Raw genomic sequence first — 16,422 nt, forward strand, 5'->3', positions numbered from 1 at the left:
TTACAGAGATAGGGAGGGGGTGTAGGGGCTGGTGGAGGTTACAGAGATATGGAGGGGGTGTAGGGACTGGAGGGGGTTACAGAGATAAGGAGGGGGTGTAGGGGCTGGAGGGGGTTACAGAGATAGGGAGGGGGTGTAGGGGCTGGAGGAGGTTACAGAGATAGGGAGGGGGTGTGTGGGCTGGAGGAGGTTACAGAGATAGGGAGGGGGTGTAGGGGCTGGAGGCGGTTACAGAGATAAGGAGGGGGTGTAGGGGCTGGAGGGGGTTACAGAGATAGGGAGGGGGTGTGTGGGCTGGAGGAGGTTACAGAGATAGGGAGGGGGTGTAGGGGCTGGAGGAGGTTACAGAGATAGGGAGGGGGTGAAGGGGCTGGAGGGGGTTACAGAGATAGGGAGGGGGTGTAGGTGCTGGAGGAGGTTACAGAGATAGGGAGGAGGTGTAGGGGCTGGAGGGGGTTACAGAGATAGGGAGGGGGTGTGTGGGCTGGAGGAGGTTACAGAGATAGGGAGGGGGTGTAGGGGCTGGAGGAGGTTACAGAGATAGGGAGGGGGTGAAGGGGCTGGAGGGGGTTACAGAGATAGGGAGGGGGTGTAGGGGCTGGAGGAGGTTACAGAGATAGGGAGGAGGTGTGTAGGGGCTGGAGGAGGTTACAGAGATATGGAGGGGGGTATCGGGGCTGGAGGTGGTTAGGGAGATAGGGCGGGGAGTTGGGGCCACAGGTCAGAGGGCGTTGGGTGAGGGTGGTGTTGGGGGGAGGGGGGGCTTCAATGGGCAAGGATTCCACAGCTTCACCAGTGAAGAAAGTTCTCCTCACCTCAGCCCTAAATAGTTTTCCCACCCCGCCCCCCTTGTTCTCGGCCCCCCCAGCCAGAGGGAACAATATCCCTGCATCCAGCCTGAATCTTATAGGGTGTCCCCTTTTATTCTCCTAAACCCGTGAATACAGGCCCGGTCGACCCAATCTCTCTTCCGTGACGCTCCCGCCATCCCAAGGAATCAGACCGCTGTACCTCCGCTGCCCTCCCTCTCTGGCGAGTATAATTCTTGACCCCCGATGTAGGAAACCAGCGGACGGTCGGTTAAAAACCGCCTTACCTTCGTCCCGAGGCCTAGCTGTTTCTGCCTGTCGTCCAGGGAGTACATGAGCTGGCCGCACACCTTCCACAGGCTCTCCACCTCTTCCGGCTTCTGCTTGTAGGCCGCACTCTGCCACACCAGATCTTTCAGCTTCTCCTGCGGGACAGGGAGAGAACGGCCATTAGAGGGTGGGGGGAAAAACCCTCACCGGCGCGGAGACGGTTGCACAACCCACACAGCTTAAATAGTCCACGGACTGAGACAGGAGGAGGCTATATTGACAGTATCCAAAATGGCCGACGCCTTGGCTTGACAAGGTGGCTCTTTCTCCACTCCACCCTGTGCTGAAGCCTCCCCAGCGGTGAGGGGTGGTGTGTGTGTGTGTGTGTGTGTGTGTGTGGGGAGGGTGGCGCGGTTAACATTAACCTCATCAAGCTTCTTGAAAGTGGAGTCACAGGTGGACAGAGTGGTGAAGAAGGCATTCGGCATGCTTGGTTTCATCGGTCAGAACATTGAATACAGGAGTTGGGACGTCTTGTTGAAGTTGTACAAGACATTGGTAAGGCCTCACTTGGAATACTGTGTGCAGTTCTGGTCACCCGATTATAGAAAGGATATTATTAAACTAGAAAGAGCGCAGAAAAGATTTACTAGGATGCTACCGGGACTTGATGGTTTGAGTTATAAGGAGAGGCTGGATAGACTGGGACTTTTTTCTCTGGAGCGTAGGAGGCTGAGGGGTGATCTTATAGAGGTCTATACAATAATGAGGGGCACAGATCAGCTAGATAGTCAATATCTTTTCCCAAAGGTAGGGGAGTCTAAAACTAGAGGGCATAGGTTTAAGGTGAGAGGGGAGAGATACAAAAGTGTCCAGAGGGGCAATTTTTTCACGCAGAGGGTGGTGAGTGTCTGGAACGAGCTGCCAGAGAGAGTCATAGAGATTTACAGCATGGAAACAGGCCCTTCGGCCCAACTTGTCCATGCCGCCCTTTTTTAAAAAACTTCTAAGTTCGTCCCAATTGCCTGCGTTTGGCCCATATCCCTCTATACCCGTCTTACCCATGTAACTGTCCAAAGGCTTTTTAAAAGACAAAAGTCTACCCAGACTCTCCTTATAACTCAATCCATCAAGTCCTGGTAGCATCCTAGTAAATCCTTTCTGCACTCTTTCTAATTTAATAATATCCTTTCTATAATAGGGTGACCAGAACTGTACACAGTATTCCAAGTGTGGCCTTACCAATGTCTTGTACAACTTCAATAAGACGTCCCAACTCCTGTATTCAATGTTCTGACCGATGAAACCAAGCATGCCGAATGCCTTCTTCACCACTCTGTCCACCTGTGACTCCACTTTCAAGGAGCTATGAACCTGTACCCCTCGATCTCTTTGTTCTGTAACTCTCCCCAATGCCCTACCATTAACTGAGTAAGTCCTGCCATGGTTCAATCTACCAAAATGCATCACCTCGCATTTGTCTAAATTAAACTCCATCTGCCATTCGTCAGCCCACTGGTCCAATTGATCAAGATCCCGCTGCAATTGGAGATAACTTTCTTCACTGTCCAGTATGCCACCAACCTTGGTATCATCTGCAAACTTACTAACCATGCCTCCTATATTCTCATCCAAATCATTAATATAAATGACAAACAACAGTGGACCCAGCACTGATCCTTGAGGCACACCACTGGTCACAGGCCTCCAGTTTGAAAAACAACTCTACAACCACCCTCTGGCTTCTGTCAAGAAGCCAATTTTGTATCCATTTCGATACCTCACCCTGGATCCCGTGAGATTTAACCTTATGCAACAACCTACCATGTGGTACCTTGTCAAAGACCTTGCTAAAGTCCATGTAGACAACATCAACTGCACTGCCCTCATCTACCTTCTTGGTTACCCCTTCAAAAAACTCAATCAAATTTGAGAGACATGATTTTCCACTCACAAAGCCACGCTGACTGTCCCTAATCAGTCCTTGCGTCTCTAAATGCCTGTAGATCCTGTCTCTCAAAATACCTTCCAACAATTTACCCACCACAGATGTGAGGCTCACCGGCCTGTAGTTCCCAGGCTTTTCCCTGCAGCCCTTTTTAAACAAAGGCACAACATTTGCCACTCTCCAATCTTCAGGCACCTCACCCGTGACTATCGATGATTCAAATATCTCGGCTAGGGGACCCGCAATTTCCTCCCTATCCTCATGTCCTGGGATACACTTCATCAGGTCCCGGGGATTTATCTACCTTGATGCGCTTTAAGACTTCCAGCACCTCCTTCTCTGTAATATATACACTCCTCAAGACATCACTATTTCCGCAAGTTCCCTAACATCCATACTTTTCTCAACAGTAAATACTGATGAGAAATATTCATTTAGGGTCTCACCCATCTCTTGTGGATCCGCACATAGATGACCTTGTTGATCCTTAAGAGGCCCTACTCTCTCCCTTGTTACTCTTTTGCCCTTTATGTATTTGTAGAATCTCTTTGGATTCTCCTTTGCCTTATCTGCCAAAGCAATCTCGTGTCCCCTTTTTGCCCTCCTGATTTCTCTAACTCTACTCCTACATCCCCTGTACTCTTCAAGGGATCCACTTGATCCCAGCTGTCTATGCATGTCATGTGCCTCTTTCTTCTTCTTGACCAGGGTCTCAATATCCCGAGTTATCCAAAGTTCCCGACTTCTGCCAGCCTTGCCCTTCACTCCAAGAGGAATGTGTTTACCCTGAACCTTGGTTAACACACTTCTGAAAGCCTCCCACTTACCAGACGTCCCTTTGCCTTCCCACAGACTCCCCCAATTAACTTTTGAAAGTTCCTGCCTGATACCATCAAAATTGCCTTTGCCCCAATTTAGAATTTTAACTTTTGGGCCAGACCCATCATTCTCCATAGCTATCTTAAAACTAATAGAATTATGGTCACTGGTCCCAAAGTGATCCCTCACTAACACTTCTGTCACCTGCCCTTCCTTATTTCCCAAGAGGAGGTCAAGTTTTGCCCCCTCTCTAGTTGGGCCATCCACATACTGAATGAGAAATTCCTCCTGAACACACTCAACAAATTTCTCTCCATCCAACCCTCTAATACTATGGCTGTCCCAGTCAATGTTGGGAAAGTTAAAATCTCCGACTATTACCACCCTGCTTTTCTTGGAGTTATCTATAATCTCCTTACATATTTGCTCCTCAATTTCCCACCAACTATTTGGGGCTCTCTAGTACAACCCTATCAAAGTGATTTCCCCCTTCTTATTTCTCAGTTCTACCCATATAGACTCAGTGGCCAAACCCTCAGATATATCCCCCCTCAGTATAGCCCCAGTCTACTCACTCAGTCTCCTCATAAGCCAACCCTCTCAACTCCGGAATCAACCTCGTGAATCTCCTCTGCACCCCCTCCAGTGCCAGTATATCCTTTCTCAAGTAAGGAGACCAAAACTGTACACAGTAACTCCAGGTGTGGCCTCACCAGCACCTTATACAGCTGCAACATAACCTCGCTGTTTTTAAACTCCATCCCTCTCGCAATGAAGGACAAAATTCCATTTGCCTTCTTAATTCCCTGCTGCACCTGCAAAACAACCTTTTGTGATTAATGCACAAGGACACCCAGGTCCCTCTGCACAGCAGCATGCTGTAATTTTTTACCATTTAAATAATAGTCCATTTTGCTGTTGTTCCTACCAAAATGGATGACCTCACATTTACCAACATTGTACTCCATCTGCCAGACTGAGTCACAGAGGTTTACAGCTTGGAAACAGGCCCTTCGGCCCAACTTGTCCATGCCGTCCTTTTTTTAATGACTAAGCTAGCCCCAATTGCCCGCGTTTGGCCCATATCCCTCTATACCCATCGTACCCATGTAACTGTCTAAACGCTTTTTAAAAGACAAAATTGTATCCGTCTCTACTACTACCTCTGGCAGCTCGTTCCAGACACTCACCACCCTCTGTGTGAAAGAATTGTCCCACTGGACCCTTTTGTATCTCTCCCCTCTCACCTTAAACCTATGCCCTCTAGTTTTAGGCTCCCCTACCTTTGGGAAAAGATATTGACTATCTAGCTGATCTGTGCCCCTCATTATTTTATAGACCTCTATAAGATCATCCCTCAGCCTCCCACGCTCCAGAGAAAAAAGTCCCAGTCTATCCAGCCTCTCCTTATAACTCAATCCATCAAGTCCTGTATCCCTGCAGCATCCTCTACACACTTTGCTCTGCCACTCATCTTATGGCATTCAAATTTTGACACACTACACTTGGTCCCCAACTCCAAATCATCAATGTAAATCGTAAACAATTGCGGTCCCAACACTGATCCCTGAGGCACACCACTAGTCACTGATCGCCAACCAGAAAAACACCCATTTACCCCAACTCTTTGCTTCCTGTTAGTTAACCAACCCTCTATCCATGCTAATACATTACCCGTAACACCGTGCACCTTTATCTTATGTAGCAGTCTTTGGTGCGGCACCTTGTCAAATGCCTTCTGGAAATCCAGATTCACCACATCCACAGGTTCCCCACTGTCCACTGGGCACGTAATGTTCTCAAAGAATTCCACCAAAGTAGTCACGAACCTCGAACTGCCCTGAACTCGTGAACTGCCCCCTCTGAAATGGCCTTGCGAGACACTCCGTTCGAGGGGCAGCTAGGGATGGGCAATAAATGCTGGACCTCGCCCAGTGACGCCCAGGTTCCCCACGGAAGATTAAAGAAAAGGTGGCGGAGGGTGCCAACTCGAATTGGGGCAGTCCGGTTAGGGTGGTTGTGCCCACACCGAGGGATGCTGAGCTCAACAAGACAGGATGACCCCCACTCGAGAGGCGAAGGATATTAGACGGGGGTGGGGGGGGGGGGGGGGGGGGGTTTGATTTTGTGGATATCTTTAATACTTTACCTGAGGTAAGTTTGGGACAAACTTGGTGTCTCCAAAGGACTTGTAGTTTCCCATGTTGGAATACACTCCAGCTGCATAAATGAGGAATGCCTGGAACAGAACAGAAACAACTCATAAGTTCACAAGATATAGGAGCAGAATGAGGCCATTCGGTCCATCGAGTCCGCTCTGCCATTCGATCATGGCTGATATGCTCCTCATCCCCATTTTCCTGCCTTCTCTCCATAACCCTTCAACCCCTATTCCCAATTAAAAATCTGTCTAACTCCTCCTTAAATTTACTCACTGTCCCAGCTCCCACCACACTTTGGGGGAGTGAATTCCACAGATTCACAACCCCTTTGGGAGAAGTAGTTTCTCCTCCAACTCTGTTTTAAATTTGCTGCCCCTTATCCTAAGACTATGACCTCTCGTCCCAGAATGCCCCACAAGAGGAAGCATCCGCTCCACGTCTACTTTATCCACACCTTTTATCATCTTGTAGACCTCAATTTGATCTCCCCTCATTCTTCTAAATTCCAGAGAGTGTCGGCCTAAACTGTTCAATCTCTCTTCATACGACAAACCCCTCATCTCTGGAATCAATCTAGTGAACCTCCTCTGAACTGCCTCCAATGCCACTGCATCTTTCCTCCAATAAGGGGACCCAAACTGTGCGCAATACTCCAGGTGCGGCCTCACCAATGCCTTGTATAGTTGCAACTGGAGGGGAGGCGATGGCCCAGTGGTATTATCGCTAGACTATCAGCTAATGTTCTGGGGACCCGGGTTCGAATCCCGCCACAGCAGATGGTGGAATCTTAATTCAACAAAAAAATATCTGGAATTAAGAATCGGAGGGTCAGTGTTGAGGGAGTGCCGCACTGTGGGAGGGTCAGTGCTGAGGGAGCGCCGCACTGTGGGAGGGTCAGTGCTGAGGGAACGCCGCACTGTGGGAGGGTCAGTGCTGAGGGAGCGCCGCACTGTGGGAGGATCAGTGCTGAGGGAGCGCCGCACTGTGGGAGGGTCAGTGCTGAGGGAGCGCCGCACTGTGGGAGGGTCAGTGCTGAGGGAGCGCCGCACTGTGGGAGGCTCAGTGCTGAGGGAGTGCCGCACTGTGGGAGGGTCAGTGCTGAGGGAGCGCCGCACTGTGGGAGGGTCAGTGCTGAGGGAGCGCCGCACTGTGGGAGGGTCAGTGCTGAGGGAGCGCCGCACTGTGGGAGGGTCAGTGCTGAGGGAGCGCCGCACTGTGGGAGGGTCAGTGCTGAGGGAGCGCCGCACTGTGGGAGGGTCAGTGCTGAGGGAGCGCCGCACTGTGGGAGGGTCAGTGCTGAGGGAGCGCCGCACTGTGGGAGGGTCAGTGCTGAGGGAGCGCCGCACTGTGGGAGGGTCAGTGCTGAGGGAGCGCCACACTGTGGGAGGGTCAGTGCTGAGGGAGCGCCACACTGTGGGAGGTGCAATCTTTCAGGATGAGACATTAAACCGAGACTCAGGGTGGAGGGGGAATCTCCCCGGTGTCAATATTTCTCCCTCAACCCAACATCACGAAAAACAGATGATCTGGGTGACGGGCTGTGTGGGAGATCTTGCTGTGCCATTGTCGGAAAAACCCATCTGGTTCCCTTTAGGGAGGGAAATCTGCCGTCCTTACCCCGGTCTGGCCTACATGTGACTCCAGAATGTGGTTGACTCTCAACTGCCCTCTGAAATGGCCCAGTGAGACACTCAGATCAAGGGCAACTAGGGATGGGCAATAAATGCTGTAGTAAGAAGTCTCACAACACCAGGTTAAAGTCCAACAGGTTTATTTGGTAGCACGAGCTTTTGGAGTGTCACTCCTTCTTCAGGTGACTCACCTGATGAAGGAGCGGCGCTCCGAAAGCTCGTGATTCCAAATAAACCTGTTGGACTTTAACCTGGTGGTTGTGAGACTTTTTACTGTGTTTACCCCAGTCCAACACCAGCATCTCCACATCAATAAATGCTAGCCTAGCCAGCGATGCCCATGTCCCAGGAATGAATAAAAAACAATATTTCCTTACCTTTATATTCTATTCCTTTAGCTCTAAATGCCCACATTCTGTTCACTTTCTTTATTATCTGCTGTACCTGCGTGCTAGTTTTCTGTGACTCATGAACAAGGACACCCAGATCCCTCTGCACCGGAGCACCCCGAAGTCTCTCCCCATTTAGCTAATAAGTCGCCTTCCCATTTTTGCAACCAAAATGCACAACCTCACACTTCTCCACGTTAAACTCCATCCGCCACGTTTTGGCGCGCTCAGAATAAAATAATTCGACTTCCTGTCTCAGTGGAGCTCTCTGTTAAACACACGCCATCACAGCGGGGCGGCACGGTGGCACAGTGGGTTAGCGCTGCTGCCTCACAGCGCCAGGGACCCGGGTTCGATTCCCGGCTCGGGTCACTGTCTGTGTGGAGTCTGCACGTTCTCCCCCCGTGTCTGCGTGGGTTTCCTCCGGGTGCTCCGGTTTCCTCCCACAGTCTGAAAGACGTGCGGGTTAGGGTGCTAAATTCTCCCTCAGTGTAACCCGAACAGGCGCTGGAGTGTGCGGCGACTAGGGGATTTTCACAGTAACTTCATTGCAGTGTCAATGTAAGCCGACTTGTGACACTAATAAACAAACTTTACACCGTTGCTAGCTGAAAGCAAAATGCGTGACCGGACTTATAGATTGGTTACAGGAGGCCATTCAGCCCATCGGGTGCGCACCAGCTCCCAGCAAGAGCAACTCAGCCGATCCCACTCGCCCACCTTCTGCCTCCTATTCCGGAAAATCGTTGCGCCTCAGGTAACGTCCTCCCCCCCAAGTCTCTGGGAAGCCCCGATGGAAACTGCCTCCGCCACACTCTGGGTGATCCAGACCCAAGAGCAGGCAGAGACACAGAGGGACGGAATGGCCTCTCTCTGTGTTGTAACTATCCCAGCATCCGGTGGCCACATCAGCGAGCCAGAGTCAATCGCCGTGTCCCAGCCATTCCATTGCCCATTTCTATTCTTCCCCGGGATGTGGGTGTCGCTGGCTAGGCCAGCATTCACTAACTGCCCCTTTGAGGAGATACTTTACCTCTGGCCCCTCATTGCTTGACGGTCGACGTTAGAATAGCCAATTGGGTGTTGGGATTGTGTTTAGAAGGCACACCGTCGCTGGGGGGGGGGGGGATGAACCCTGAAACTTGATGGGATTGAGAGGCAGAGTTTGAACAGGTTAATCATGGAAACCCTGCAGTGCGGAAGGCCATTTCAGTCCATCGGGTTTGCACCCACTCGCCAACAAAGCATCCCAACCAGGCCCCAACCTGTGCCATTCCCATACTTCCAAGTATCTAACCAGTCAATCCCCCTAATCTGCACATCTTTGGACACTAAGGGACAATTTAGCATGGCCAATCCACCTAACCTGCACATCTTTGGACACTAAGGGGCAATTTAGCATGGCCAATCCACCTAACCTGCACATCTTTGGACACTAAGGGGCAATTTAGCATGGCCAATCCACCTAACCTGCACATCTTTGGACACTAAGGGGCAATTGAGCACAGCCAATCCACCTAACCTGCACATCTTTGGACACTAAGGGGCAATTTAGCACAGCCAATCCACCTAACCTGCACATCTTTGGACACTAAGGGGCAATTTAGCATGGCCAATCCACCTAACCTGCACATCTTTGGACACTAAGGGGCAGTTTAGCATGGCCAATCCACCTAACCAGCGCATCTTTGGACACTAAGAGGCAATTTAGCTTGGCCAATCCACCTAACCTGCACATCTTTGGACACGAAGGGGCAGTTTAGCACAGCCAATCCACCTAACCTGCGCATCTTTGGACACTAAGGGGCAGTTTAGCACAGCCAATCCACCTAACCTGCACATCTTTGGACACTAAGGGGCAGTTTAGCACAGCCAATCCACCTAACCTGCGCATCTTTGGACACTAAGGGGCAGTTTAGCACAGCCAATCCACCTAACCTGCGCATCTTTGGACACTAAGGGGCAGTTTAGCACAGCCAATCCACCCAACCTGCACATCTTTGGACACTAAGGGGCAATTTAGCATGGCCAATCCACCTAACCTGCACATCTTTGGACACTAAGGGGCAGTTTAGCACAGACAATCCACCTAACCTACACATCTTTGGACACAGAGGAGCAGTTTAGCACAGCCAATCCACCTAACCTGCACATCTTTGGACACAGAGGAGCAGTTTAGCATGGCCAATCCACCTAACCTGCACATCTTTGAAGTGTGGGAGGAAACCGGAGCACCCGGAGGAAACCCACGAGGTCACGGGGAGAGAATGTGCAAACTCCGCACAGACAGTGACCCAAGCCGGGAATCGAACCGGGAATCGAACCGCACTGCCTCTGGGAGTGTGAAGCCACAGGAGGGAGCAGGGTAACGACAGCAGCCGAGTCTGGACGGGTTAATGATTCCCACGGATATCAAATCACCTCGTGCTTTGAGCCTGTAATGAAAGTGAAAGGGGAGAGTTTCTGGGAACAGTACAATGTGAGGTGGAGTGAAACCAAGCGGGGCTCTGGAATAGAGCAGCATTGAGACAGCTGCGCAGAGTTACACTGAAAGGTTGTGTCAATAACTGGGAGGTTGGCAATGTTTCTGTGACGGCTGCTCTCTCCCGGACCCGCCCGTTCTGTCCCTCAGCAGCTCAGACACTGTGACCCCCCCACCCTACTTCAGCCTGGCACTCGCTCACCTCTGGCGCCTTCCTCTTGGTTAAAGGCCAAGTGTCGGGGCCAACTGAGCTCCGCACTGTGGGAGGCTCAGTGCTGAGGGAGCGCCGCACTGTGGGAGGGTCAGTGCTGAGGGAGCGCCGCACTGTGGGAGGGTCAGTGCTGAGGGAGCGCCGCACTGTGGGAGGCTCAGTGCTGAGGGAGCGCCGCACTGTGGGAGGCTCAGTGCTGAGGGAGCGCCGCACTGTGGGAGGCTCAGTGCTGAGGGAGCGCCGCACTGTGGGAGGCTCAGTGCTGAGGGAGCGCCGCACTGTGGGAGGCTCAGTGCTGAGGGAGCGCCGCACTGTGGGAGGCTCAGTGCTGAGGGAGCGCCGCACTGTGGGAGGCTCAGTGCTGAGGGAGCGCCGCACTGTGGGAGGCTCAGTGCTGAGGGAGCGCCGCACTGTGGGAGGCTCAGTGCTGAGGGAGCGCCGCACTGTGGGAGGCTCAGTGCTGAGGGAGCGCCGCACTGTGGGAGGGTCAGTGCTGAGGGAGCGCCGCACTGTGGGAGGCTCAGTGCTGAGGGAGCGCCGCACTGTGGGAGGCTCAGTGCTGAGGGAGCGCCGCACTGTGGGAGGCTCAGTGCTGAGGGAGCGCCGCACTGCGGGAGGCTCAGTGCTGAGGGAGCGCCGCACTGCGGGAGGCTCAGTGCTGAGGGAGCGCCGCACTGCGGGAGGCTCAGTGCTGAGGGAGCGCCGCACTGCGGGAGGCTCAGTGCTGAGGGAGCGCCGCACTGCGGGAGGCTCAGTGCTGAGGGAGCGCCGCACTGTGGGAGGCTCAGTGCTGAGGGAGCGCCGCACTGCGGGAGGCTCAGTGCTGAGGGAGCGCCGCACTGCGGGAGGCTCAGTGCTGAGGGAGCGCCGCACTGTGGGTGGCTCAGTGCTGAGGGAGCGCCGCACTGTGGGAGCGCCGCACTGTGGGAGGCTCAGTGCTGAGGGAGCACCGCACTGTGGGTGGCTCAGTGCTGAGGGAGCGCCGCACTGTGGGAGGCTCAGTGCTGAGGGAGCGCCGCACTGTGGGTGGCTCAGTGCTGAGGGAGCGCCGCACTGTGGGAGGCTCAGTGCTGAGGGAGCGCCGCACTGTGGGAGGGTTGGTGCTGAGGGAGCGCCGCACTGTGGGAGGGTCAGTGCTGAGGGAGCGCCGCACTGTGGGAGGGTCAGTGCTGAGGGAGCGCCGCACTGTGGGTGGCTCAGTGCTGAGGGAGCGCCGCACTGTGGGTGGCTCAGTGCTGAGGGAGCGCCGCACTGTGGGAGGGTCAGTGCTGAGGGAGCGCCGCACTGTGGGAGGCTCAGTGCTGAGGGAGCGCCGCACTGTGGGAGGCTCAGTGCTGAGGGAGCGCCGCACTGTGGGAGGCTCAGTGCTGAGGGAGCGCCGCACTGTGGGAGCGCCGCACTGTGGGAGGCTCAGTGCTGAGGGAGCGCCGCACTGTGGGAGGCTCAGTGCTGAGGGAGCGCCGCACTGGCGGAGGTGCTGTCTTTCAGGATGAGACATTAAACCGAGACTCAGGGTGGAGGGGGAATCTCCCCGGTGTCAATATTTCTCCCTCAACCCAACATCACTAAAAACAGATGATCTGGGTGACGATCACATTGGGATCTTGCTGTGCGTGAACTGGCTATCTGGCACAGTGGGACGCCCTGTCGACAGCGCTGCTTGCAAAGGGAAAACGATTTTAAAAATTGCTCGGGCACCTTGCAGGGCAGAGGGTGCCAAAAAGCAGAATGTTACAAACACTAACTAGCTGCCGTAAGACAGTTATGCCCATGGGGATTTTTACAACCTACAATTCCCTTCAGCACAAAGGAAAACAAGCAGACCGCTGCCTGCACCCTGGGACAGAACACATTTTGGCAAATAGCTCAGGGCAGGGTCACTGTACAAAGCGCATCGCAGGACGTGAGGCGCTGCAGAGAGATCACTGAATGGTGTCCACTCGGACTTCACAGCACTCAGACACATGTCAGCTACGACTCTCACCAACTTTTACAGACGCCCCATAGAAAGCATTCTTTCTGGTTGTATCACAGCTTGGTATGGGGCTCCTGCTCTGCCCAAGACCGCAAGGAACTACAAAAGGTCGTGAATGTAGCCCAATCCATCACGCAAACCAGCCTCCCATCCATTGACTCTGTCTACACTTCCCGCGGGGAAAAGCAGCCAGCGTAATCAAGGACCCCCACGCACCCCCGGACATTCTCTCTTCCACCTTCTTCCGTCGGGAAAAAGCAGCCAGCATAATCACGCACCCCCACGCACCCCGGACATTCTCTCTTCCATTGGGAAAAAGATACAAAAGTCTGAGGTCACGTACCGACCGACTCAAGAACAGCTTCTTCCCTGCTGCTGTCAGACTTTTGAATGGACCTACCTCGCATTAAGTTGATCTTTCTCTACACCCTAGCTATGACTGTAACACTACATTCTGCACCCTCTCCTTTCCTTCTCTATGAACGGTATGCTTTGTCTGTATAGCGCGCAAGAAACAATACTTTTCACTGTATCCCAATACATGTGACAATAATAAATCAAATCCAATGGGTGCAATCTCTATCTCTCGTTATTGATGTGTTAACGTAGGGGCAGTAATCCATTTGATTATTTTAAATCATTTTATAACTTGATTTCTTTTCCGTTTTAGTCGTGTTCCTTTACTTCACAAAAGCCTGACCTCGACACAAGGCCCTGAAATACTTCTGGCCAGTCCCCACGTCACAGGGAGGTGGAGAGAGAGTGGGGATGTTGCTGATCTCACTGCGGAGTTTAAAGTTTCTGTCACGAGTAAGGCTTACGTTAACGCCGCAACGAGGTTACTGTGAAAATCCCCTAGTCGCCACACTCTGTAGCCCGAACAGGCGCCACTGAGGGAGAATTTAGCGCCTAACCAGCACGTCTTTCGGACTGTGGGAGGAAACCGGAGCACCCGGAGGAAACCCACGCAGACACGGGGAGAACGTGCAGACTCCGCACAGACAGTGACCCGAGCCGGGAATCGAACCCGGGACCCTGACGCTGTGAGGCAGCAGCGCTAACCCACCGTGCTGAGACTGGATAGGCTTGGATCATTTTCTCTGGAGCAGAGAAGGCTGAGTGGGGGTGGGGGGGACATGGTTGAGGTGTGGAAGATTGTGAGGAGTACTGGACAGGGTGAGGGGGGGGAGCAGCTGTTCCCCTGGGTGGAGGGGTCAGTCACGAGGGGGCAGAGCGGGTTCTGCGTGGGTTTCAAAGAACACTACAGCACAGGAAAAGGCCCTTCGGCCCTCCAAGCCCGTGCCGCTCCCTGGTCCAAACTAGACCATTCTTTTGTATCCCTCCATTCCCACTCCGTTCATGTGGCTATCTAGATAAGTCTTAAACGTTCCCAGTGTGCCCGCCTCCACCACCTTGCCCGGCAGCGCATTCCAGGCCCCCACCAACCTCTGTGTAAAATACATCCTCCTGATATCCGTGTTAAACCTCCCCCCCCTCACCTTGAACCTATGACCCCTCGTGAACGTCACCACCGACCTGGGGAAAAGCTTCCCACCGTTCACCCTATCTATGCCTTTCATAATTTTATACACCTCTATTAGGTCACCCCTCATCCTCCGTCTTTCCAGTGAGAACAACCCCAGTTTACCCAATCTCTCCTCATAACTAAGCCCTTCCATACCAGGTAACATCCTGGTAAACCTCCTCTGCACTCTCTCTAAAGCCTCCACATCCTTCTGGTAGTGTGGCGACCAGAACTGGGCGCAGCATTCCAAATGCGGCCGAACCAACGTTCTATACATCTGCAACATCAGACCCCAACTTTTATACTCTATGCCCCGTCCTATAAAGGCAAGCATGCCACATGCCTTCTTCACCACCTTCTCCACCTGTGACGTCACCTTCAAGGATCTGTGGACTTGCACACCCAGGTCCCTCTGCGTATCTACACCCTTTATGGTTCTGCCATTTATCGTATAGCTCCCCCCTTTCTCCGGGTGCTCCGGTTCCCTCCCACACTCCGAAAGACGTGCTGGTTAGGGTGCTAAATTCTCCCTCAGTGTAACCCGAACAGGCGCCGGAGTGTGGGCCACTCGGGGATTTTCACAGTCGGGGGGAGGAGGGGTGCGGGCGGTAGGGAGAGAGCCAGAGTTTTTTGCAGGGCAGTGTTGAGGGAAGCGAGGGAGTCGTCGGGGGGGGGGGTTTTACCTGGTACTCCTCGGGAGTCACGCCTACGGCTGTGGCCGTGCCCTGCAGCTCCGAGGGGGTTTGAGCCCGGAACAGCTTCATCAGCAGCACGTAGATGGCGGGGGACTCCGGGGAGGTCTGCAGCAGCACCGCCAGGCCCCCGTACCAGGACGCCCGGGAGATGTAGTGAGCGTACAGCTTCTCATCCTTGGACAGCAGCTGGAAGGCGTCGCAGCAGTCCAGCAGCGAGATGCTGGTGTCGTTCGGCAAGATGTACTGGGAGTCAACCATCTTCACACTTGGGTCTGTCGTTCGAGGATGTGAAATCTGTGAACGGAAGGGCATTAATCAGATTCAACACAGCACCAGGGACACGAGGCCATTCAGCCCCTCGGGCCTGCTACATCATTCTATATCATCGCTGATTTAACCGCAACTCCAGTTCCCCCCCCCGCCACAGAACCTTCAACTCCCTCAGCCATCTAACGCCAGACAATCCTTACAGTGCAGAAGGAGGCCATTTGGCCCATCAAATCTGCACTGACTCTCCAAAAGAGCATATTACCCAGGCCCACGCTATCCCAGGAACCCTACACACTTAGTATGGCCAATCCACCTCACCTACGTATCTAACTGACAGTGCGGCGCTCCCTCAGCACCGACCCTCCCACAGTGCGGCGCTCCCTCAGCACCGACCCTCCCACAGTGCGGCGCTCCCTCAGCACCGACCCTCCCACAGTGCGGTGCTCCCTCAGCACTGACCCTCCCACAGTGCGGCGCTCCCTCAGCGCTGACCCTCCCACAGTGCTGCGCTCCCTCAGCACTGACCCTCCCACAGTGCGGCGCTCCCTCAGCACTGACCCTCCCACAGTGCGGCGCTCCCTCAGCACTGACCCTCCCACAGTGCGGCGCTCTCTCAGCACTGACCCTCCCGCAGTGCGGCGCTCTCTCAGCACTGACTCTCCCCCAGTGGGGCGCTCCCTCAGCGCTGACCCTCCGAGGAAGTGCTGCACTTGGGGTCCCAGCACAGATCCCGGCAGAATCCCACTGCCTGCCAATCAGAAAAAGACGCGACCCTAATATTAAGCGGGGTTGATTTCACCCCTAATATTAAACGGGGGTAACCGTACCCCTAATATTAAACGGGGGTAACCTTACCCCTAATATTAAACAGGGGTAACGTTACCCCTAATATTAAACAGGGGTAACCTTACCCCTAATATTAAACAGGGGTAACCTTTACCCCTAACATTAAACGGGGGTAACCTTACCCCTAATATTAAACGGGGGTAACCTTACCCCTAATATTAAACGGGGGTAACCTTACCCCTAATATTAAACGGGGGTAACCTTACCCCTAATATTAAACAGGGGTAACCTTACCCCTAATATTAAACAGGGGTAACCTTACCCCTAATATTAAACAGGGGTAACCTTACCCCTAATATTAAACAGGGGTAACCTTACCCCTAATATTAAACAGGGGTAACCTATACCCCTAATATTAAACAGGGGTAACCTTACCCCTAATATTAAACA

The 16,422-nt window shown here is 53.3% G+C and overlaps 1 protein-coding gene across 1 annotated transcript in view; it reads right to left on the bottom strand.

Annotated features, from left to right (window-relative positions):
• Nucleotides 1-16,422, bottom strand: part of dpp3 (dipeptidyl-peptidase 3) — a gene marked incomplete at its 3' end in the record, with an annotated part of 30,920 nt that overhangs the window by 13,718 nt on the left and 780 nt on the right. The window contains 3 exon segments of the mRNA XM_078207520.1: nucleotides 1,097-1,234; nucleotides 5,996-6,085; nucleotides 14,905-15,210. Of these exon segments, the coding sequence (XP_078063646.1) occupies nucleotides 1,097-1,234; nucleotides 5,996-6,085; nucleotides 14,905-15,174 (498 nt within the window).

The sequence above is a fragment of the Mustelus asterias genome, unplaced genomic scaffold, assembly GCF_964213995.1.
Source record: "Mustelus asterias unplaced genomic scaffold, sMusAst1.hap1.1 HAP1_SCAFFOLD_2413, whole genome shotgun sequence".
NCBI classification, from domain to species: Eukaryota; Metazoa; Chordata; class Chondrichthyes; order Carcharhiniformes; family Triakidae; genus Mustelus; species Mustelus asterias.